Source organism: Bipolaris victoriae (assembly GCF_000527765.1).
Source record: "Bipolaris victoriae FI3 unplaced genomic scaffold scaffold_77, whole genome shotgun sequence".
Taxonomy (NCBI): Eukaryota; Fungi; Ascomycota; class Dothideomycetes; order Pleosporales; family Pleosporaceae; genus Bipolaris; species Bipolaris victoriae.
In genome coordinates, this window is record NW_014575315.1 from 44,019 (window position 1) to 67,727 (window position 23,709).

General features: G+C 53.0%; 8 protein-coding genes across 8 annotated transcripts; 5 read left to right on the forward strand and 3 right to left on the reverse strand.

Moving 5' to 3' along the window:
- Positions 1-1,231: 1,231 nt before the first annotated feature.
- Positions 1,232-3,301, forward strand: COCVIDRAFT_106283 (hypothetical protein; the record flags this gene model as incomplete). Its single annotated transcript, XM_014698457.1, has 2 exons — positions 1,232-3,106; positions 3,155-3,301. 2 exons carry the CDS (start codon positions 1,232-1,234, stop codon positions 3,299-3,301), a joined length of 2,022 nt encoding a protein of 673 aa, XP_014553943.1.
- Positions 3,302-3,663: 362 nt separating this feature from the next.
- Positions 3,664-4,023, reverse strand: COCVIDRAFT_18234 (hypothetical protein; the record flags this gene model as incomplete). Its single annotated transcript, XM_014698440.1, has 2 exons — positions 3,664-3,843; positions 3,880-4,023. 2 exons carry the CDS (start codon positions 4,021-4,023, stop codon positions 3,664-3,666), a joined length of 324 nt encoding a protein of 107 aa, XP_014553926.1.
- Positions 4,024-6,690: 2,667 nt separating this feature from the next.
- Positions 6,691-7,210, reverse strand: COCVIDRAFT_40080 (hypothetical protein; the record flags this gene model as incomplete). The annotated part of the gene is made up of 2 exons (XM_014698458.1): positions 6,691-6,788; positions 6,850-7,210. The coding sequence occupies 2 exons, from the start codon at positions 7,208-7,210 to the stop codon at positions 6,691-6,693; spliced, it is 459 nt and encodes a 152-aa protein (XP_014553944.1).
- Positions 7,211-8,732: 1,522 nt separating this feature from the next.
- On the forward strand, positions 8,733-9,513 carry COCVIDRAFT_40081 (hypothetical protein; the record flags this gene model as incomplete). The annotated part of the gene is made up of 3 exons (XM_014698459.1): positions 8,733-8,855; positions 8,908-9,138; positions 9,187-9,513. The coding sequence occupies 3 exons, from the start codon at positions 8,733-8,735 to the stop codon at positions 9,511-9,513; spliced, it is 681 nt and encodes a 226-aa protein (XP_014553945.1).
- A 3,552-nt stretch (positions 9,514-13,065) lies between these two features.
- On the reverse strand, positions 13,066-13,548 carry COCVIDRAFT_40082 (hypothetical protein; the record flags this gene model as incomplete). Its single annotated transcript, XM_014698460.1, has 1 exon — positions 13,066-13,548. One exon carries the CDS (start codon positions 13,546-13,548, stop codon positions 13,066-13,068), a length of 483 nt encoding a protein of 160 aa, XP_014553946.1.
- A 3,619-nt stretch (positions 13,549-17,167) lies between these two features.
- On the forward strand, positions 17,168-17,693 carry COCVIDRAFT_18237 (hypothetical protein; the record flags this gene model as incomplete). Its single annotated transcript, XM_014698441.1, has 2 exons — positions 17,168-17,398; positions 17,463-17,693. The coding sequence occupies 2 exons, from the start codon at positions 17,168-17,170 to the stop codon at positions 17,691-17,693; spliced, it is 462 nt and encodes a 153-aa protein (XP_014553927.1).
- A 1,517-nt stretch (positions 17,694-19,210) lies between these two features.
- COCVIDRAFT_70975 (hypothetical protein) lies at positions 19,211-19,465 on the forward strand (the record flags this gene model as incomplete). Its single annotated transcript, XM_014698461.1, has 1 exon — positions 19,211-19,465. A coding segment is annotated over one exon (255 nt), but the record flags the coding sequence as incomplete, so codon positions are not given.
- Positions 19,466-22,672: 3,207 nt separating this feature from the next.
- COCVIDRAFT_106263 (hypothetical protein) lies at positions 22,673-23,485 on the forward strand (the record flags this gene model as incomplete). Its single annotated transcript, XM_014698462.1, has 1 exon — positions 22,673-23,485. The coding sequence occupies one exon, from the start codon at positions 22,673-22,675 to the stop codon at positions 23,483-23,485; it is 813 nt and encodes a 270-aa protein (XP_014553948.1).
- Positions 23,486-23,709: the final 224 nt, after the last annotated feature.

Here is a 23,709-nt window from a genome sequence, read left to right on the forward strand (position 1 = left end):
TAGGCTATGATCTCCTGACGGGGTTCTCGCTAAAGATGCGATCTGCTCGGGATCGGTTTCGAGTGCCGGGACGCGCCATGAGGTGCGTCATGGGCATACTACTAGCGGAACAACCTTCCCTGCTGGGACGCAGGGGCTCCGCTCCCATTGGCATCTCGTTTGTTGGTTCAGTCAGGTACTATTTCCGGATAACTGAAAAGATCTTCAGCAACATGCGGGATTCGCCTTCGGAATGGATGGAATGGGTTTAGGATATTGTGTGATATTTCGTCATGTTGAGGTGATTGCTAAGAAGAAGGTTTCGTCCGTATTCTACATGCTAATTTTGCCTAGGCACACGGAGTGATACACTATATGCTAATATGACAGTACAGATGGTGCATGCTAGTTCAATTCGCCCAGCCAGAGAGCTGTGATATCTGTGCGAGGCAACACATGTGCGCGTGACCGTTACGGCGAGTGCGTTTGCAAAAAGAGGCGGTCTACGATACTCCTTTCTGTATAGCAGATATACCGCATACACACATGTTACTGTATAGTAGACAGTAGATACCCCTTGGAGGCACGTCGCAGAGAGGCCATAGTCAGGGACTGTGTGGATCCAGCGATGCTTCTAGAGCGTGCTCTAATTTGCTGCTGACACGGTGGCAGCGCAGCCAAGGAGGGATCGAGGGGCCATTTGGACCAGTGTTCGCTGTCGCAGGCCCCACGGGGACTCGCGTCGTCGAGTCGGGGGTGAGGGCGAGTGTGCCGGCGGGTGGTGGTGAGATGGATTTTTTCACAGAGCATTTCGGGTGTCGCTGACTTTAGCCCGTCTGCTGGTGGCGGTGGCCAATCAGCGAATCCATGACACACAGATTTCCACTTTTAGCCGGGCCCGTTGCATCACCCGTGACCGACGTCGCCGCCTTTGGCTTCGAGATTGCTCCCACACTTCTCCTTTCGGCGCCTCCCAAGCATCGCTACCATCTCTTGATCCATTCTTTGGATCCACCGCCAGGTCGCGCCCGCGACGCACTGGTCGTTTGGGTTCGCATCGACGGCCGCAAACGCAGTTGGGCCCATGAGGTAACGCCGACGACGACTCACTGCCCAAGCCCTGAGCACCCAGCACCACGCCGATATATGCTGGACTCCCCCTCAAACCACATCTGCCCTCATCCCTTTGATCCACACAAAAGCACTCTCTCTTCATTGCCATCTCCCCTTCCGGGCGCCCCATCCCCCCGCAATGGAGCCCACTTCGTCCCATTCATCTGATCGCACAAACGGCGATGCTCACGAGCTCGACCACCTTGCCCCCACCTACCCAACACCCTCAGTACAGCCTGAGCAGGCAACGGGCAGGACACGCGTGCGCTTCAACAGCTCGGCCAATGTTGAAGTCCCCATTTCTCCCCATCTCTCTCCCAGCAATGAGCCCGTTCAAGGATCCGATTCGGCAGAAAACACTGTCGACCAGCACACGGCCGATGCCGAAGAGCTGCTCAATGCCCACAATGCCCGCCTTGCACATGCTGAAACCGCACGTGCTGAGAGTTCAGAAGGTCATGCTTTTAATGACACAGACTCGGACGGCGGCTATGCCGTCACAGGCAACAACAATGGAGGCATCTTCTATCAGATCCTCCAGACATACAAGAACCCCGTACCTGCCTTCCCCGACGCCGCCTCCGAGCACAGCAACACCACCCCTCCCCATCCCGTCTCTTCTTCTGGCGCCAACACGCCAAAACGGAAATGGTACAATGCCAACAAGCCCATCCAGTCAACCGACACACTGGCTACTCTGATTGGTGCTTCGGCCAAGTTGGCCAACCCCAAAGATGAAAAGAAAGACCCTCCTATGCGACCACGCCAGCACAAGCGCACGGCTAGTGGTGGCATTGTTGCAAAAGTCTGGAAGGCCAAAGAAGACCAGGACGCCAAGATCAAAATTCATGTGGCCAACATCCTCAAGCGACAGCAATACATCATTCGCATGTGTCGTGCTCTCATGCTTTTTGGCGCACCCACTCATCGCCTCGAGGAGTATCTTGCCATGACAGCAAAGGTTCTTGAGATTAACAGCCAGTTTCTCTACATCCCTGGTTGTATGATCATTTCCTTTGACGACAACCTTACCCATACCGCCGAAGTCAAGATTGTCCGCACTGCCCAGGGCGTCAACCTGGGTAAGCTCAAGGACACCCATGAGATTTACAAAGAGGTCCTGCATGATGTCATCAGTCTCGACGAAGCTCTTGCCCGCCTCGATACCGTCATCAACGCGAAAGACCGCCACCCCGTCTGGTTGACCGTCATCATGTATGGCTTGGCCAGCGCGGCCGTTTCCGTCTTCTTCTCAGCACGCTTCATTGACATGCCTATTATCCTCGCCCTTGGTATGGTTTTGGGCGTGCTCCAATTGGTCATCGCTCCACTCTCCAAGACGTACAGCACTGTTTTCGAAATCTCGGCTACCATTCTCATGAGCTTCCTTGCTCGTGCTTTTGGCAGCATTGACAATGGAAACCTCTTCTGTTTCTCAGCTATTGCACAGAGCGCCATCGCCTTGATCCTTCCCGGCTGGTTGGTCCTGAGCTCTGCCCTCGAACTCCAGTCCCGTGCCATTGTGCCCGGCTCCATCCGACTCGTCTTTGCCATCATCTACTCTCTCTTTCTGGGATATGGCATAACCGTCGGCACAGCCATCTATGGTGCTATCGATAGCAATGCCACCAACGCGACCCAATGCCAGGAACCCCTACACCCATACTGGAGCTTCCTCTTCGTTCCTCTGTATGTCTTCTTCACGACTTTCACCGTACAAGCAAAGTACAAGCAAATGCCCGCCATGATCATCATTGCATTTGCTGGTTACTTGGTCAATTTCTACGCCAGCAAGAAATTCTCGTCCTCTGCTCCAATCGCATACACATTCGGTGCCTTCACCGTCGGTGTTTTGGCCAACCTCTACAGTCGACTGCGCCACGGAGTTGCTGCTGCTGTCCTCCTACCCGCCGTCTATGTACAGGTGCCTGGATCTCTTGCATCAAGCGGGAGTATCAACTCTGCTCTGAAAACTGCATCCGCCTTGATCAAAGGCGCAGCGGGAGCGGCTGATGTAAGACACTTGATAACATCTCAAATGGTCACTTCTAACGCAAATTAGTCGAGTCCCGATAGTTTGAACGCTATCGTCTTCAATGTCGCAGCTTCCATGATCCAGATTGCCATTGGCATTACTGTCGGCTTGTTCATGGCGGCCCTCCTCGTCTATCCAATGGGCAAACGACGGAGTGGTCTCTGGACTCTATAGAGTATACCTTCTGATTTTTTTTCTTGTTCTGCATAGCGATACGGCGTCTCGGAAAACTAAAAGCGAAGGCGTTTGGGGGAGTTTGCATGCTAATCACGAGTAGTTGTCAACACTACCACGTTCAATCTGGTCGGTGCCTCATGGCAATGCGTGGTGTCGAGGTGAAGTGTGAAGGTAAGCCCCATTGCAGCTACGGTTGATTCCAGCGCAACCTCCAAGCAACCTTCGACCGCCTTGCGACAACCATTCCCTATCCCGGTAGCCGTTGCGACATACCATATCCATCCGGCCACTCCCGCAGCCTTTGTATCATTCCCTCCCGGTTATTCCCGCAGCCTTTGCGACATCCTCCACCTGGTCACCTAGCAACCCTTGCCTAAACCATCCACCCGGTCATTCCCAAAGCCCTTTGCCATATACCCACCCGGATAATCCCACAACCTTGGAGTCATTGCCCTTCCGGAACCTCCCTCGGAGCCCCCTTTGGAACCCTGGACTCTTATGAAACTGCCCTTACGATTTGGTTTCCTTCCTTGGCCTACCTTTAGTTTGCTTTCCCTTTGCGCCAATTTACTTACTTTAGGGCCTGCGATTACCGATTGCGACATATGCCGTACCCTACGGTTCCTCTTGTACACGGACTTCCAAGCAGTATTTAATCCCTGCACCTTTGCGTCCTCGTCTCCTGCCCATGATGCTTTGTTAATGTTTGCAAAGCTCATGTCAGTGCGAGGATGATGTCTATGTATTTAATGTGATGACTGTTATCATTAATGCCAGTGAAGATGTGAATTGTTAACCTTGGTAAAGTGGGCATGTTGGCGATGAGAGGCGGGTATTAGGGAGATTGATAGGGTTCTGTAGTAAATAGACGATAAAAATGTTATGATTGAGTTTGAAACATGGTCTTGACAAACATGGATGCTCTTGTTGGTGCATTTCCTATTTGACCCAAGTGCTCAGGTCGAAGAGTGCGTATTGGATGTGGGATTGAATGAATGAATGAATTGTTGAAGTATGGCCTAGCAGTTGCTTCAAGTGGCGAAACGGCTTCTGTTTCTCTTTTGTTTATTAGATTGTTAGTTTCTGACACTACACTCGACATGTACTTGGATAACCGGAGGTGGGATTGTGAAAGACGGCCGAGAGTGAGTAGTTGAGTAGAGGAGGAGGAGGAAAATGACGAAAAGGAGAGGAAGTCCAAGATGCACAGTCAAAGTTCAAACCCATCACTCCACGTGAACAATTGCTGATCAAGCCTCTCTCCCTCTCAAGCCACTGCCCAATCCACACAGTGACGTCGCCATACCTCTCCCGCGCCCCAACCCCTACATACGCAAGCACACACACACGCAAGCAATCTAAGTAAGCAACAAGCGCACCCAAGCTTTTCCCTCTCTTCCCAAGACACGCCCAAACCCTACGTCAAGCCGCATGAAGTTGAGGCTCAAAATCCACACACCCATGCGCATGTCCCTGCATCCTCACGTCAAAGGCTTTTCTCACACATGCACACGCGCAATCTCTCTCATCCAAACAACGACACTGAAAGGCGAAGAAGAAGTGTGTGTGCGTCTAGAAGGATGCATGGAAGGAAACGCACCGACCACCACCACCACCACCGCCCAATCGCTGCAGTCAGGATATGTATGTATGTATGTAACTAAGGACCCGTGCTGGAACTGGCAGGCTTTGGCTGGGCTGCAGCTTGGGTCGACTTTTTTGGTCTTGGGTTTTTGGGAAGTGTGGCTGGCTTTTGGAGAAGAGAAAGAGGGAAAGGGGCTTGATTGGGTGGTTTGGTCGGGTACTCCTTACGCGAGGGGGGAGCATATGGTTTAGTCTTGCATTGTGTGTGTCGCTGACATGGGGGGGGGGTGGTGGTAAAGATTCGGTTGCGGGTCGGTTCCGAGCGGTGGTTTTCATTTTTTGGGTCTGGGGGGGAAGGGTGCACGGGCGGTTTAGACACATATACGTACGTACGTAGTTTTTGTGTAAGATGATAGTATACTGGATGCTATGACGATAGTGAGGTATTTTTCGACAAGGGCATGTCCTGGGGAATTTGTGACTCGAGATGCGTTTTGGAGCTTGCGGACAGACGCGGAATCCGCAGGCAAGCATTTCCAGGCGTCCCGTTGACGCGTACGGTGGTCGGGCATAATCGGCAAATGTGTATGTTTGAGTGACTTTCCGGTGTGGTTTTGTTTTAGGGGGGGGAAGAGGGCAGCTGGCTGGCAGGAAAGGACAAGTGACGGACGGATCGCTGTTAGAGGCGGAAATAACGAAAGGCGGGATGCGAGTGTGAAGCTTACCAAGAAGCTAGAAGAAACAAGTGTTGGGGGAAGCATTCAAGCGAAAGGAATGAAGGACGTCTACTAGGGTAGACTATGATCTACAATAGGAGATTCGTTTGTGTATACACAAGGCGTAGTCTACCAATACAGGTGCATCGAGTATCCAACCACGACGGATGTCCGATGGTGGCTGGTTTTTTCTCCCACTCCCCCATTCTCAACGATGAGTTCCCCGCTCGTCAAGATGCCACGGAAAAGCTTGGCATGCGCATGGTGTGGGCTTGTGTGTGTGGGTGTCGTACGATGGATCTGGAGCATGGAGTATCGGAAGCAAGCAGCCAGCGTCAGTCAGTAAAAGCAGCAATGTCCCAGTGCTCTTGTAGGGCTGTATTAGCGTCCGCCGAGTTGACCTGGCACTGGACCCTGAGGTGCGCCGGCCCCATGACGCTATGACGATTGGGGACTGTGCTAAGATATTTATAAGGCGGGACGGATAGGCTGGGGGTTGAAATGAAGAAAATAAATGCAGGCCGACTCGTGGTCGTCAGGCGTTCTCACCAGTCAAGCGTCAGGTGCTGGGAATCCTTCAGTGCTTGTTATTGAGACGGCTGTGTTGATAAATGCAGAAGACTTGCATTAACAATTCACGGGCTGGGACTAGTGGTGTCGATAGTTTCCGGAGCGGGTACACAACGACGCGGGAGAACAGGAGAATCAAACCCCACGAGTGGCTTAAATTTGGTGGTACATACACAGGGTCTTTCTGGAAGTCTGTTGCTGTCGCTGACTGTTTAGCCGGCTGGGTAGGCTTGGTGCTTTACGGTGCAGCAGGAGAGTTGTGTCAGCAGCGGGGCAAGTCATGTTGAGTGGTTGTCTTGCAGGACCGATTATGTACGCAGGGTAGGAGATATCTTGGAGCAGGCTTGCTTGCTTGCAGGTAGCACGGACCTCGAATCAGTGGATGGGAGAAATGCAAATCAGATAAGATAGCCATATGCATATTGTCTCGCTGCTGTATGCATATGTGTAGACGTACTGCAGCGGCCGATGATCTTTACGACATGCAGCTAGCTGGCAGTGCACATGCGTATGTGGTCAAGGGGATTGGAGGCGGATGGGCTTTCCAGGCGAGGGGAATGGCCGGGGCCAGAGTCCAGACGGCTCGATGGAGGCTTGTACGTCACCAGAGCGGTCTTGTTTGCCCAAAGCAAAATTACTCTTTTCAGCCAGTAGTCTAGCGCAGTCGCAGCAGACAGAAAGCAGCAGAAGGCGGCAGGTAGGGCTGTGGTCTACTCGACGACCACGTGGATTGGTGCAAATATATGTGCAAGTCGTACGACACGGCACAGATGAGAGCGACGTTTGTGAAGGAGTAGGTGGTGCATCGGTGTAGACTGTATACAAGTAGTGTGTATAGGTGTATGCTAGTGTTGCGGCCAGCACGGGTCAACGGGGGCAATAGGTTGCTTTTGGGGGGAGCAGAATGATGGAGAATGAGTCGATAGCGCCGCGGAGGTGGCGTGGGGAGGGGAGGGTACAATAGTCGCACTGTGGGAATAGGCGGGTAGCGGTCGCTTACAGCAATGTTACATGGAAGAGGTTGCTGATAAGTCATGGCTATGGCGCTTACGTGGACTGGTAGAGTCGAGAGTAACACGTGCTAGTGCCGGTCATGCCCGCCCGCCAATCCCCAGCCTCGACACCCCATCTTTGACCGATCGAGGCGGCCAAATGCTACCAGCCATCAACTACACGCGATAATGCGTGCTTTTTACAAAGACACTGCCGACCGACTGTCATGGTGTGCAGTATACCCTCTTGACATGGTGACAGCAGCAGCAGTAGCAGTAGCAGCAGCAGCAGCACTCACTCGCCAATACTAGTCGCATGGCAGCAGCATGCTCGTCCGTCGCCCAAGATGCAGGGCTGTTATCGCAGAGTCACCGCTTGGAGCGGCTTGAGGCCGGCTATTGTGTGTACGACGCAGGCGTCCTTTGGGCTCCGTGTGCTCGCTGTCGTCGTGTTGAAGCGAGGCCGAGGGGCGGTGACAGAATTGGAGGGCGACTGCATCTGTGGCTGTCTGTGGCTAGCGCGAACGACACGTGACCCCGACCGAACTTCGGCCTCTGCCTGCCCTGCCTCCCCTCACCCACAAGCAACACATGCAGACGAGCTGAAGGTCCCCCCGGGCTCCGTACGTCACTGCAGCGATAGCGACACCTGGCTCTCCTGTCGTTGGCTAGTGTACCACCAAACCACAAGAGACGGTCCCGGACACCACCCACGGCTCTGCATGTGAACAGCCCAGTCACCAAAACCACCCCCCCCCATGCCACTCGAGTGGATGTACTACCTGCCTACTAACTACTACTACCACTCCTCCCTACATACCCTCTGCCCCTCGCCACCGCTGTCTCGCCCTCCTTCAGCCTTACCACGCATGGTCAGCGGCCCTCTTCTCGAAAAGACACGCCCAGGCACCTTTTGGATGCTGTCAAAGGCGGGCACAAATGACGGGCGTGCGTGCTGCACATGTGCGGGTTAGCTCAGCAGGCCTGCCAATCTTTTATCAAACACTCAAACCAGCATAGCGCACGCCTCTATGCACGCCCCTGGCCCGCGGCAATCGGTGGTCCAACCTGGCGAGCCATTCCTCGACGAGAATAACAACATCTTGGGATGCCCGCTGCACGCCTGGTCTGTGCCCCGGACGCGTGGGCCGAAAGTATTGCGACAGTCCCACGCAAAGGCAAGCGTCAGGCTCGCCTTATGCACGTATTTTCGCTCAGCGCCACATGTCTAGGCTCCGCTGTGGCCGTTGGAAGCGGACATGGTGGCATGCCCATGGCTATGGCCTTTGCCAAATCCCTGTCCAAGCCCTCGGCCACCATCTCTACCGACTAGTACGTCGACGCACTCGATGCCCGTCGTGCGCTTCCTGTATAAGATCTCAGCTTGCCCACCGTTGTGTAAGCCTTCTTCACCACATAAGCAAACTTGCCTAGACAGACATCGCCATCGCACGCCATACTTAGCCGCCCTCTCAGCCTTGCCATACATACTACTACTACCAAACCTACTAATCACCACCACCACTCTTCTCGTTATTGCTTACAGTGCACCCAACTACCACTGCAATGGATTCCCATTCCTTTGACTATTGGATGGCCCAGGGCAACTACGTTGTTCCCCCGCACCAGACCACCGTTTTCGACATGCCCCCAGAGCTGTCCAAAGTCCCCAGCCTCAGCGGATCGCCTGTAAGTTGTTGATCACGCTAGTCCCGTCTTCCTCAAAACTCATATCCAAAAGGTTTCTTCCACATATGACCAATTTCCCACCCAAATACAGCATGCATACTATCCTCAGATTGTCGACGAGCCCATGCAGTTTGGATCGTATCCCATGCCAATGACTCCATCTGATTTTGGATCCGACCACGACAGCCCATACTGCAGTCCCCGACCATTGCAACATGTCGAGCCAACCTTTGGAGCCGTGCACACAGCCGCCCCAGCTGAGCGAACACACACAACCTCTGGCGTAAGTCTGACTCTAAAAATACCTTGCATCTGATCTAACAAACACTAGCGCCGACGAGCTCAAAATCGTGCTGCCCAGCGCGCTTTCCGTGAGCGAAAAGAAAAGCACGCACGGGATCTTGAAAACCAACTTGCTATTCTCAACGAAAAGTACAGCAAGCTCGAGGTTTCACACTCTGAACTCAACGCTGCGTACGAGAAGCTCCGGAAAACCATTGAGCTGCTCACCCAGGACGACGATGCCGAGGGCGAGGATGAGGACGGCACTTCCACACGTCGACGCAGCACAAACTCAGATACTCTACGGAAACTACTCGAAATACTGCACGGCGAGTTCAAGAGTACGACACCGGTGAAGACTGAAGCTGTTTCCTGATCAGCCAGCAATGTCTTTTTCTTCCACCATCGCTTGTTGCATCACTTCAATTCTTGTATACCCCTTCTTCTCGCCACGCTTCCACGACGATTGTTCTTTTGCAGCGCTTTTGCTTTGGGGTTTGGGGTTTTGGGCAGGTTACATACAATGACTCTGGCGCTCACTCGCTCGCTCACGACAAAATAAAAACTACTATCTAGGCAAATGTTTGTTTTGTCGGAAAGCGTAAATACCTTTTTAGACCGCGGGTAACTCCTTGACGCAGCTACGGCCGGAATAGTTATTTTGTTTGATAGGAAACCATAATGCCATAGAATCAACTTTTTTTTTCCACACTACCTAGATACATATTTTTGCGTTAGCCCAACTAGGACTACTACTACTACTACCACTGTACCTCTTGGGTGCTATCTGCCCCCCCCCCCTCTCTCACGGACCCGTGACCCTTGCATCCGGGTTAACCCTAAAAATCCCAAATAACCGCATTCCGCTTGTCCTCGACTCCACCGCGCACCGGCCGCCGACGCCCCCATAACTGCACTTCTGCGCTAGAGCAAGCCACGGACTCGTATCCCGATATAGCAGGCCGAACAGTCAGCAAGCAAAAGCCCGGTATCCAAGTCAAGTTTTTTTGTCTCAAAGTTGGCTAGTTCTAAGCCAGCCTCATCAGCCCTCTCTTGTCTCTTGTTGTTGTTTTTTGCTTTTTTTTGCTACCCATACATTCCGTCGGTTGGACATGGCTGGATCATTTCCGCCAATCAAAGCTTAGTTGGAGCGAGTAAGTTGCAGCTGGTCGCCTACAACAAGTAGTAGTATACACATGGCATTTCCCGTTTTTCCTTGTTTTTTTTCTTTTTTTTTTCCCTCACCTCTTGCTTTCCCTTTTAAGCATGCAGAGCTAGCTAGTTTAGCGACTTAGGGGACCCCCCCCCCCCCGTCAGGGCGGATAGAAAAAAAAGAAGGTCTCACATGTTACATGTACATGTATCTTAATTTGTATCTCGCTTCTCCTTCTTCTTCTTCTTCTTCTTCTTCTTCTTCTTTTGGTGGCCTTTTAAGATCCGAGACATAGATGTCAATCGGAGAATGACACAGTGCATCGCTTGAGGCTGACTTACTTTACTACTTTTTTTGGTTGTCTTATTTCGCTTTTTGTTGCTTCAAAGGGGAGGAATGACGGATAGTGTACTTTACCGTTTTTAACCACACCCGACCTCTTTTTTTTTTGGCTGACCCCACAGACTGTTGGACAGCGCGCACGGCGGAGTACATTACATGAAATGGTCAAGCGAGGTGGGGGGCAGCAAGGGCATACACGTAGGTGATTGTGGTCCGGGAGCTGGAGTTATTTTGGTATCCGTGGGTGGGGTTTTGGCTTTGGGCTGGACTTTTAGGCTGCAGACAAGCGATGGGTATTGCCGTGTATGGGGCAATGGTCATTTTCCCCTCTCTTTCTCTTTCTCTTGGAAAAGCGAAAAAAAAAGAGGTAAGCAACTGGAGAATGTAATGAAAACTCGGTGCAATTTTAGAGCGAGAGTAGTACGGACGAAATGTAAAGGCAGGACAAGACTTCGAGGCTGAGAGAAGGGAGGGGAAAGTTAAAAAAAAAAGTTAGTAAGTTGTTGCTGCACGTGCGGGACAGGTACCCGAACCCGATTTTCTCGTATAGCCAGCCAGCCAGCCAGCCAGTTCACGTGTTGCGCCTCTTTCACCCCGTAGAGCTAAAAACACACATGTCTTGCACTCAACACCATCACCACCATCACCACAAATAATTTTAGATACGCAGACCGCTTTCTCGAATCCCCCGCTTGCTGCATCATCATCATCGTCATCATCATCAGACACACAAATAGCACACGCCAAATGTCCGATGCATCCCCAAAAAAATGATCCTCTGGGGGCCAAAACAACCACAATTACCTTTTACAACATACGTCTCTACACGCACTAGCTCACCTCTCTTTTCGCTTCCTCTCGCTAAACATCATCCGCTAATGTATTAGCCCACCTGGCACACTTCCCGTCCCGCGTATACTTGCCACTGCACACAATTGAAGCCAGCACGTCTCCATCTGCATCGAACAAGTGCCATTGCGGCAACGAAACCAGTCAAATCGGCACAACCTCCCTTATCCAGTCTAGCTTCCCACCGCTGTTTCTTTTCCCGCTTTCCCCGTAATAGTAGTCTCTCTAATCCAGCTATACTCGAGACCCAAGAAACCTTTTTTTTCAAAAAAAAAAAAAAAAGACGATATGTAGGTAGGTAGTTAGTATATACTAAAATAAGGAACGTCACTGTCCGGGGAAATCCCGTACTACTAGTCCCCCTCTACTAGTCTCTTTTTTTCTTTTTTTTCTCTTCTTTTTCTTACCCCCCCGCCACAATAGGTGGAGTTGTGGTATGATGGTGGCGTAGCGTAGTGGCGCAAGAATTGCTGGCGAAGAGAGGTACGATGGTACGCGTCACGTGAGGAGTGGCGATGGCGAAATATGGAAAAGTTTGGGACCAAAGGGGGTGGTTTAGTCGCGGGACGGGAGGTATATCGTGGTACACTATGGTATGGACCCTGCGGATGGGAGGGAGATGTTACATGGCTTTGTAACGGTTGCGGCTCTATTTTTTCACGGTTGGGGGGGTTTTTTTTGCGGGTTTGCGTTTCTGAAGTGGTCCGAGGAGGAAGGTTGAGTATACGGAGAGGAAGTCGTATGATGGTCGTACGTTTTTTTTTTGTGATAGGGGATACGAGTTTGTTGAGGGTTTGAGATGTGGGAAGGTGTACGGGAATGATGTGGGATGGGGAGTAGGAGTGGGCGAGGATTGAATCGGTTTGGTAACGCGAGTAGCGAGTTTAGTTGAGATATGAAACGAGAAAAATAGTAGTAACACGATATTGCTTTGTGATTGCAGATACGAGTGGTTGCAGGTTATGGTGTCATGGAATAGCAATGAGTGACCTGAGATCCGAAATTAGAAGGTAGTTTAGCGAAGGAAATGTTAGGGTGACGAGCCGGTTGCACATTCGCTTTCGCATTGGAAAATGAGGTTGAGGTTTTATTTTCCAAAGCATGTTCATGTCTTGTATTTGTTCGATCTGTTGTTGTCGGAAAAAGGTAAACAGAAATGTAGGAATCGGTGAAACGTCATTGGCATATATTTTCTTTTTGTGGACTTATCTTTTCTTTTTTAGTTAACGATCCGAGATTTTGTAGTTGATCAATAAAGTATAAGTATACTAGGTATTTGCTGTTTGCAAATTGAGACACCGTTCAAAGGTTCCCCGCAAAAGTATGTCCGCAAGTGGCACTCATCGGTCTCGCAGTGTCCATTATGTCTGGCTTTTTTGAATCAAGTTTTATTCTACAAGAACATCGCTTCTAAAAAAAACACACAGCAAGCGAAATTATTGCGAGTTCATCCAGCCCATACCTCCCAATGCCATCCTGGTGTGCTCAACCATATTCGTAAACCCATGTTACCCTCACAAAGCCGAAAAACGCCAGCCCATTCTCATGTCTCATAGCTCATAGCTCATCACCCACACACCAATTTCAACACTCCACCGTCGCGGCAAACGCCCCGGTCCCCTGCCCCTCGGGTGCCCCAACAAAATCTCCCTCACTCAACACGCGATCAAACATCAAACAAGCCGTAGCCAGATACCCGCCCTCGGTGCCATAATAACCCGGGGGCACGACCACATTCTCTGCCCAAAATGCCGTCTTGCACTCGATGTGGTCGCCGTAGCCGTAGCATTGTTGCAAGCACTGCTGTGCCATTTGGGTTTTGTTGGAGGAGAAGGAGGGGTAGTAGGCGCTGTAGAGGGAGGCGTCGGCGGTGGCCGGGGCAGGGAGGAAGGACTGATTGTTGTTGTTGTTGCTGCTAGTAGGCGGGGCGAGTGGTGTGATGGTGCAGGTGGAAGGGATGGGTACGATTGCAGGGCCGCCTGCTCGTGGGGTGAGGTTGGATGTTGGGAGGGCGGAAGCGAGGGAGCAGAATGCTGCTGTCGCTGCTGCTGTGAAGATGGTGCGCATGACGAGTGTTGTGATGACGAATTCGCGGAACGACGCGGCAGGGCTGTGACGATAGGAAAGCAACGGGACTTTTTTTTATCGATTTCCTGAGGTGGAGAGGGTTATAACTCGTACTCGACGCGGGTCTATATGCATATTTATTGACTGTGGCTGTGATGTCAATGTAGATCCGACCAAACCAGCCTCGCGCTTTCAGGGTTCAGCCGCAACGTTGTGTGCATGTGTGTGCATGCCAGTATTTAGCCTGGCAGAGATCGGTAATCGAAATCCTCGTATGATGTGACTGCGTCTTGCAACGGCTGTCAGCCGTGTTCGTACTTGTGCTCAAAGAGGGTGATGCAATCGTCTGCTTGATTTGATCGGCAGTGGTGGTCAAGTCCCAAATGATGTCAAGCGCGTTCGCGATGTTGCAGCATGCTTGCGCTTGTCTAGGGTATGCAATAACTCGCTTGGGTATCCTAGGCGGGGAGACACGTTTTATTCTATTTGGGGCGTACAATGTCTCATTTCGGACCATGTCCGCTGTATTGTTTTGAGCGGTAGTGTCGTGAGTGAGGGGTTGGAGTAATTGTTGAGGAATAACGTGGTAGTACTAGAGCTGAGATGGAGAGTAGTTTTTGCAGTCATCAATCAGGGCATGGTATCCCATTCGATGGGAATGCGCTGCCTTGCTCTATCTTGACTTTCGCTATATTTTTTGAGTTTGTAAAAAATGATCTCATATGTCTTGAAAAATCGGGCTATGCCGAAAGGAAGAAGGTAGTCGAGTGGCGACGATGCATGTTGGAGGAGTTAAAATTTAATATGATCAGAGAAGATATGAAAGGGAGTAAGGATGATGACTACACAGAAAGAAGATATAAGAGTATGCGTGGTGAATGGTTCTAAGTGTGAGTATATACGTACATATCACATTGATAAAGCCGACAATTCTCTCGTATAGGCAAGAAGATTAGATCAATATAACCAGAGATCATTGAATCACATTCTAATGGTATATATGCATTCACTGCCAGGTGCTTAAAGTCAATGTTGGGGATTGAAATCTTTTACTGTGCTCATACCAGCTGGCTTATATAATGAATCCAATCTGATACCACAAAGTTACATGAGTATCTAAACAAATCAATAATTCGCTGAGTGATGAGACTTAATCCTGGTATTTCATCAGGAGGTATTAAATTTCCATTGTGCAAAGTATGAGAGGGGTTTATTTTTAATGGAGTAGAGAAATCAATTATACGGATACAATTCAATATGATTTTGGACTGAATTCAACAAAAATATCCATGATAGCTATTTTGACATTTTTTACATTCCATTGAAGAGACACTTTACTTGCACTATGGCATCTATTATTTTTTCGTACTTGCAAACATCTTTTGTCAATCCAATTTTGGGGAGCGCACATCACGTGACTGATTCTCAGCACGTCTATATGACTTCTACTATTGAGATAATCATCGTCTTTTCAACATATCGCACGAATGCTGAATCGCAATTTGGCAAGAGATATAACAGGGAGTACAATGGTCTCACAGATCATCTCTGAATGACCATGCCGAATATTCTCCCTTCTCAAATTTCAGATAGTGCCAAGCAAGACCACGCGTTCGAGAACAAAGGGACATTTTCCAGACTTCTTCCATGGACCAGGAGCACCACAATGTACTAATATTAGTGTACCAGGCATGAATTCGGTCGTTGGAATTGTTTCTGCAGCCTATATCGAGTACATGCTAAGCGTGTCACATTAGACAGGCTTCGGGATGAATTCGAGACTGGTGGTGTTTACGTTGAGGCAAGGGGATGGTCCACGTAATGGTACACAAGTAGACAGGTGCAGCAAAAGCAAGGGGATTTCCTGATGCGGAAGCGGGCAGACTGGCTTTGACAACATGTCATACGGTAGGGCTATTGCCGAGGGAGCCTGGCACGATTACCTTTGTTTTTCTCCCAGGGACGGGGAGAGTGAATAAGCTGTCGAAAGCTAATATGTGGGCGAGGCAGTGTCGGCAGTAAGCGCATCGCTGGCAGGCTGAAACTCGTGTTGCGGGATGCTGGACAAGGCCGAGAAGATGACGAGGTGTGGTTGAGAAGTAAATGAACAGGTTGATTGGGCCGAACGCCGCACCGTAAACGGCCGTACGATATACGAGGCTGACACTGAGGGCTTTGGGAGGGGGAAGGTTGGGACAATGGAGAGAAGGCGGTATTCAGACGTTATAGTCTTGTATTCATGCGGGCGACTGCGCCACAGGAATGGTGGTGACGGCGACACGGGACGCGTTTCGAAGGGCCCGGTCAATGGACAAACAATGACAGGCAGCGAAGGGGCTCAGTCGGGAGGTGGGTCTGACAGGAAACAAAGTATGAGGCGCATTGGACTAGACGAGATAAGTATGGACGAGTATTGTCAATAGTATGTGCATGTGGAAAAAAGGGCCGGGGCTAATGTGGAGTAAAAGGAGATGACGAATGGAAGAGCATAAAGATGCATGACTATTATGGGTGATGAAGAAGGAGCAGCAGCAGCAGTAGCATAGTGAGTGTGTGACCATGAGTAGGGAAGCGAGGTGGGTGTGGCAGGACTGAATCGAAACATTTATGCGGATATGGATAGTGGAGTCATGTCGATGTGATTGTCGGAGTAAGTATATGGTTCAATAGTTTGGATAGCGTTGGAGGGCGTAGTTGTGGTTCACGACGCTATCAAAGGAGAAGATTGTGCAGTGGGAAGCGAGAGCAACAGGCAGGTGACTGGATTGGGAAGTGCCATGAGGACAAATTAGGCTGAGTGAGAAGATCGACAGGCGCGGTGTGTTTGTGCGGTACGATGGTACGGTGGTGACGGTGGTTCCTGCCTTTGGTATCCTGGGGGGAAGGATTGAGTCTGAGCCGGATTAGTGGCATGTGTACTTATGTACACGGTGTGTATGTAGTCTCGAGCACGGCAGTTGTGGCGGATGCGGGGAGTGATCAGTATGTGGTGCAGCAGCGGCGGCGGCGGCGACGTTGGGATTGACAACGGCATGCAAGAGGTTGCTTTTTGTCGCCGATGACGGCAAACGGCTGTGTCTGCAAAGTGCGCAACAGCAGCAGCATCAGCATCAGCAACAGTAGCATCAGCCGGCGTTGGCAGCCGACGCGGGTTGATAGCCATGGCCTGGGGGGGGGGCACAGACAGGGGCTGATCCATGTCCCGCACGACACAAGCAGGCCACGCACAAGCGGGCAAGGCACCAAGCTGGGAGCGGCGAGCAGAAGCCAAAACCGCCCACCTGCCTAGGGCGAACCTTGGGCCTTGTCAGTGGTAGGAATAGTCGACTTGAAAAAACCATGTGCTCCAGTTACCAGAGACTGCTAATGCAGGCGTGGGCACCATTTGGCTGCACAGGCGGGGGAAAGATTGAGATGATACGAAGGAAGGGCAGCGGGAGAGGGCGTGATTCAAGGGGCTGCGTGGCACCCCGATGGCCCTGCATCTAATTCCATGTAGGTAAGTACTTAGGTTGGAGCAATGTCGGTGCAAACCGTTGGGAAGGAAGTGAGTGAGTGAGTGCTATTCTATTTACACAGTAGATACTAAGCAAGTACTTAGACCAGCATCCATGTATACATGGCTAGCAGAGTCGAACAAGCCATGTCAGCAGCGGGCGGAAGGTTGGGCGTAACAAGTAATTATGGCCCATGTCAAGCCAACCGTCATGGCCCAGGAAAAGCTGCCATCTGGACGACGGGGCGCCGGGGGAGAAACATGCGAGTGGAGGGACAGAGGGCAGAGATCAGCGTCATTCGCCCCCAGCAGCGGGTCCCGTGTTTTGCCGAAATGAAGGGCTCGGCGATACTCGTCTGTCATTGGTCAGTTTACCGAGTGTTTCCTGACCCCTGACCCCTGCCCTGGACCTGGCGAGGCTGCCCTCCATGACAGAGACGGGAGAGAGAAGAAACGATCAGCGAGCGTGTCTAGACTGCAGCCTCTGTGTCGCATCATCGCCATGGCCTCTGCACCCGCCAGCACCAACGCCCTCGCCCTCGCCCTCGCCCTCGCCGCCGCTTCTGTCCATCTTGGCCAGCTTGGGAGGGAACAGAACTGGGGTTGCCCGTCCCCCCCAATCCCCCTCCCCTCCCCTTCCCTTGCCTAGTGCTGTTTGACCACACAACCGACAACCGTCTGCACGACCAGGGCTCTGCCGGCCAGGTGCAAATTAATCCGCATCCACAAGCACAACAGTCGCCGCCGTCTGCAATTTGCACCACGCATGCTATAGGTGGGCGCCATGTGTGCGTCTGTGGCCACAGCCGCTGCGCCTGGCTTGCCCTCTCCTTCCCTCTCCCTCGCCCGTAAACTCTGCACCTACTGCCCTCAGCATTTTGCGTCTGTCAAGCCTTCACCACCGTTCGACGAGTGCAACCGACGACGCGACTACACCCTGTCGAGCGAAGCGGCGTTATATTTGGCCACTATCGAATATCGAATGCACACACCCGCCGCGCCAAACCCTGCCTTTTCCCGTCCTGGAAGCTCCCAAGCCACCGCTAGTCACGAGCTGCTGGAGCCCTTGGTTCTCCTGCAGGGTGCACACGTTAGCCACGCTTGTCCCTGCCAGCCGTCGTTTTGGCCTCGACACCGGAGCGACATCTGCTGCTGACGCCGGCATTGCCCTTCCTTCTCCCTCTTCACCGTCCCGTCGCCCGCGCTGCCTTCCCAAGCCGACTCTTCCTCACCCTCAGCCGACAATCCTCACCGGGCCCTCTCCTCCACCGACACTGCGCGCACCACCAAGCCGCCCGTTGCTTCACCCTCCCTCTCGTGGCGCCCCTTCGACAAGCCCGCAGCCTTACGCTCTCTCTATCCTTCTCTCCCTCTGCCTCACCACCCACCCCGATTCTCCGAATCACAAACGCTCCTTTGAATCCCACCTCTTGCTCCCGCAATCGCACCTCCGCCGTAATCAGCCCCTTGCTTCTTGCCAACCGTCGCTCTCGTTCCTTTTTGCCAGCACAAGCTCCAGACTCCAACGCGCGCTTCAGCCCCGCTGGACCCATTCAAGACGCGCAAGCCTCCCCGTTAGCCAGGAACAAAGCAACTCCACCCTGTCGCAACTTCATCGCCACTCTGCCCACTCTGTGCCCATCGTCATTGTTCTCCAACGCACCCTGGATCCCGTGCCCTGATCGACGACTGCGACGCTTTGCTCTACACTCGGTTGCCGGTTGACATCCACCTGTCTACCAAAGTCTTGTTTGACGCTGGTCCGTACCGTGCATCCGACCCTGCGTGACGACTGCCTTCTGGAACCTGTCACTGTCAAACATGACGGCATAGATTTCACGACAACCTCCAGATTCATTGCGACGACGCCAACACTACACTTGCTAGTGCTTTTGCGTTAATTCTAGCTGCACTGACAGTCTAGTGAGTGATGCTGCCCTTGTCGCGCCCCCCCCAAGGCACCATGCTGACGGACAACAGGTCCATTCTTTACCCACATTGACAATCGTCAAGTCCACTCGTTTTACCATAACCCTGACAGTCTGTTCTCCCAACCACACCAATTGCACGTGTCGTGACCTGACAACCCTTAGGCTCCAAAGGCTTTCGCCTTTGACCATCCGCTAGACACCTAATCATCCGTAGCACGGGGACATAATCGTAAATATGCCACGATCTTCAACCATCTGGGCGGCCGCCCTCTTCATGGCCAGCATGTCTGGCTCCGGCCCACTGCTCACCACTGCCGAGGCCATGCCTGCACCAGGACCTGGACAAGCACAGGATCGCCCTCGATACTACTTTCCACGCCACGTGAAGCGAGACGACATCAACGCGATCGTATCAGCACCGTCGTCATCTTCTTCCTCGGAACAAAGCACCTCTGACCGGCTCTCGTCGCGTCAGATTGATTTCCCCTCTTTTATTGAGACTCTATTCCGTGGCTCATCTGACAAGGCGGCGCTTTCAACTTCGTCGGATCCGGTCGTTAACACAAACGATGTTGATGTTACTCCCAACGCCCCGTTGGAGGTTCTTTCAACGCTGCCCCCAGTCAACTCTACTGCACCTTTGTCTCCATCTGGTGTCCCTCAGTCTACGACCGACAGCCCGGCTCCCTCGGTGCAGGTGCCCACCTCGACACCCAATCCTTCTCCATCGCCGTCACCTGAGCCGCAGCCCAGTCCGTCACCGTCACCGGAGCCTCAGTCCACTCCATCCCCTGAGCCAAAGCCGGAGCCTCAACCCACACCTGAGCCCCAGCCTACTCCATCGCCGTCCCCGTCCCCATCGCCTGCGCCTGAGCCTTCTCCATCCCCCGTGCCTGAGCCTGAACCCACTCCAGAGCCAAAGCCAGAGCCTAGCCCGTCTCCGGAGCCTGAACCCCAGCCTGCTCCATCGCCGTCGCCTGAGCCTACTCCGTCGCCATCGCCATCGCCATCGCCTGAGCCTCAGCCCACTCCATCGCCGGAGCCCAAGCCGGAGCCTAAGCCGGAGCCTCAACCTACTCCTTCGCCTGAGCCATCCCCGGAGCGTCAGCCTGCTTCATCGCCATCGCCATCGCCATCGCCTGAGCCAGAACCTCAATCCACTCCTTCGCCTGAGCCTCAGCCGGAACCAAAGCCCACTCCATCGCCGGAGCCGGAGCCTGAGCCTCAGCCGACTCCATCGCAGCCATCCCCAGCTGGATCGACAGGCGGTTTTCCCTCGGTGATTGTTCAGCCTACTTCGTCTCCTGAGCCTCAGCCCAGCCCATCCCCTGAGCCTCAGCCCAGCCCGTCTCCAGAGCCTGAACCCCAGCCAACTCCTTCGCCTGAGCCTAAGCCGGAGCCAAAGCCCACTCCTTCGCCGGAGCCGGAGCCTGAGCCTCAGCCGACTCCATCGCAGCCATCCCCAGCTGGCTCGACAGGTGGTCTTCCCTCGGTGATCGTTCAGCCTACTTCATCTCCCGAGCCCGAGCCTCAGTCCAGCCCATCACCAGAGCCTGAACTCCAGCCAACTCCTTCGCCATCACCTTCGCCATCACCCATTCTTCCAATCCTTGGCTCTACCGGTCTGCTTCCCGACATCATTGTGCTGCCTACGCCTTCCAGCCCTAGCCCATCATCTACTCCGGATGAACAGCCGTCAGATATTGTGAAGCCAACTTCCGATGCGCCCGTCTCAAGTCCTACTGCTACCACTGGGGGACTGCCCGATGTCATTGTGTCACCTACTCCAAACACTCCATCGGATGCTTCTCCATCAACTGGACAGCGCATCGGTTCCACTGGAGGCATCCCCGAGACAGTAGTGACTCCTACTGCATCTCCTGCCCCTTCTGCGCAGCCGTCTTCGGTTCAGTCGTCAAGCTTCCTTGGACCTTTCATTGTTCCAGGATCGACTCAATCCGCTTCCGAGAATGTTCCTGAGGCTTCACCTTCACCTAGCTCCAACATTGGTTCTACTGGCGGGCTTCCCGACATCATTGTGCTTCCTACCAGCACACCCCTGATTGTCCTTCCTTCGCCTAGCTCTGGTGCTGGCTCTACTGGCGGGCTTCCTGACATTATTGTGCTTCCTACGAGCAGCCCTGCAAGCGCTCTTCCCACTCCTAGCCCAGAAGTTGGCTCCACTGGAGGAATCCCCGACATCATTGTTCTGCCTACTAGCAGCCCCTTGATTGTCCTTCCCACCTCCAGCTCCAATGTTGGCTCCACTGGTGGGCTTCCGGACACTATTGTCCTTCCTACAAGCAGCCCTGCCAGTGTTCTTCCCACTCCTAGCCCTGAGACCGGCTCCACTGGAGGAATTCCCGACATCATCGTGCTTCCTACAAGCAGCCCCGCCAGCGCTCTTCCCACTCCTAGCCCAGAAGTTGGCTCCACTGGAGGAATCCCCGACATCATTGTCCTCCCTACGAGCACTCCCTTGATCGTTCTGCCCACACCCAGCCCAGACACTGGCTCAACTGGAGGAATTCCTGAGAGTATTGTTCAGCCCACTAGCACTCCATTGGCTGCCCTTTCTACGCCCACCCCAGACACTGGCTCAACTGGCGGAATCCCTGACATTATCGTTCTTCCCACCAGCGCTTCTAGCGTGGAGTCACCTCTGCCATCTTCGGGCATCTTCATCGGAATCACTACTGCTCTCGGCACTCAAGGGTCTGCTTCCCCAACCCCATCTCAGCCCCTGGGCTCGGGACCCATTCCCACCTCAGAGGCTGCCGCCACTAGCTCTGTGCAACCAGAGCAGTTTGTAAGCTCGTCCATTCTACCTGATGTGTCAGGCATCCTGCCTTCTGGTACAGGTCTTGCTTCCACTGCCCCGACTCCGGTGCCTACTTCCGGCGAGGCCAGCCTACGCCCGACAATCATTTCTTCGCTGGCTTCGTCTGTTGGTACTGGCATTCCCACTAGTGAGCCTATTGTCGTTCCTACTGTCTCGGCTTCGAGCTTCGCGTCGGAGATCCTGTCATCTTCTGGAGTGTTTCCCTCCTCAGGTACTGTGCCAACTGGATCTGTGCCAGTCCCAGTTTCCACACCTGTCTCGTCTGGTGTACCCACTTCCGAGGTCCTCTCTTCAACTGTCCCTACGCCCACTGCCTCTGCTCCAGTTAGCGTCACACCTCCGGCCTCGGGTATCACTCCATCCGGCACAGGTGCTGTTGGTACATCTGCTTCCCCCACTGTCACACCTCCTGTGAGCAGCCAATCTTTGAGTGTGCCAGCATCGGAAGAGGTGTCATCAGGACTACCGACAGGCTCAGCAAGCAGTGCTGTACCCACACTGATTCCGCAAACATCTACCAACGCCACCGAGAGTGAGCTACCTACGCCAACTGCTGGCACAGGCTCCGTATCCTCAGCGCCAGTCATCTCGACACCAGTGGTCTCGACACCAGTACCCGCGTCGGAGACTCCTCTGCCAACTCCTTCGCCTACCCGCACTGAATCCGCCTCGCTCATCATTCCCGTCAGGCCATCTTCCATCAGCAGCGTGGCGCCAATTGTGTCCCTTACAGCGACTGCAACTGATAGCGCGACTACCTTGGTTGTAGGTACTAGCATCATTGTTGAGGCCTCTTCCATGCCCACTCCATCTGCTAGCCCTACTGCCAGCACTATTCCGTCAAGCTTGCCAAGGATGATTGCGCCTCCCGGAGGTGTCCCACCAGCCATTCAACAAAACACCTTCATGGGCCAAGTGTGCTTCAAGTGGCCGCTCAACTATCCATTTGTTTCTGCCAATGATGGTGGTCAGCAAATCTTCCACTACCTCCCCATTGCCATTGCCAACGCTTTGAACATCTCTGTTTCTGATGTCAAGAACTACGGTTTGAAGCCCCTCAACACAATGGAGTACTCTGGATTCATCACCACCGTGGCTATGTTCACCATTCCCGAGGATCTCCAGACTAAGCTGGCACTTCAACTTCGCAACCCTGCTTCTGCTTTGTGGAACAATGAGGACTCTACTGTCAACGATTTGACCAACTTGATCAACACCGCATGCCCACTTGCCGCTGGTAACCTCCCCGCCGATGGTCCCGCCGGTGGTTCTTCTGGCGAAGGCGAAGCTTCATCTCCTAATGGCGGATCTAATGGTGGCGGCGCAATGGGAGGAGACATTGGTGCCAGCCGCAAGGTCAACTCAACCAGTGCCATTGTCGCTAGCAGCGCCATTGTCGGAGCCATTGCCTACGGTGCGGCCATGTTCTTCGTTGCCCGCCGATACAGGAACAAGCGCATGGCCCACCAGCGGTCCAGCTCTGTGCCTAGCACCGGCCGCAACACCTTTGGCTCCATCCCTGGCGGTGCGGCTGCTTGGATGCACGGTGCACGCAACGGTCGTATGACACCTGGCAGCCGAGGCAGCAGCGCCAGTCAAGGACGCAGCATCAGGACACAGCAAATCTCAGCGCCCGTCATGGCTGAAAACTCTCTCGGCTGGAACTAAGGCGTTTTCGCCGCTCTTCTTACGTCACGCCTTAGCGGAGTGATCGTACCATATACCGGACGTTTGTCACTTTGCAAGCCACAGCCAACGTCTGACGCCCTTTGATGTATTTACATTACGGCTGTCTACTTTATCAAGATGTCCACATTCATCTATCGCACCGACCTCATTCAGGCCAGCATTTGCATCGCATCTAGCTGCTCGAATTTCCTCTTATCTTGTCG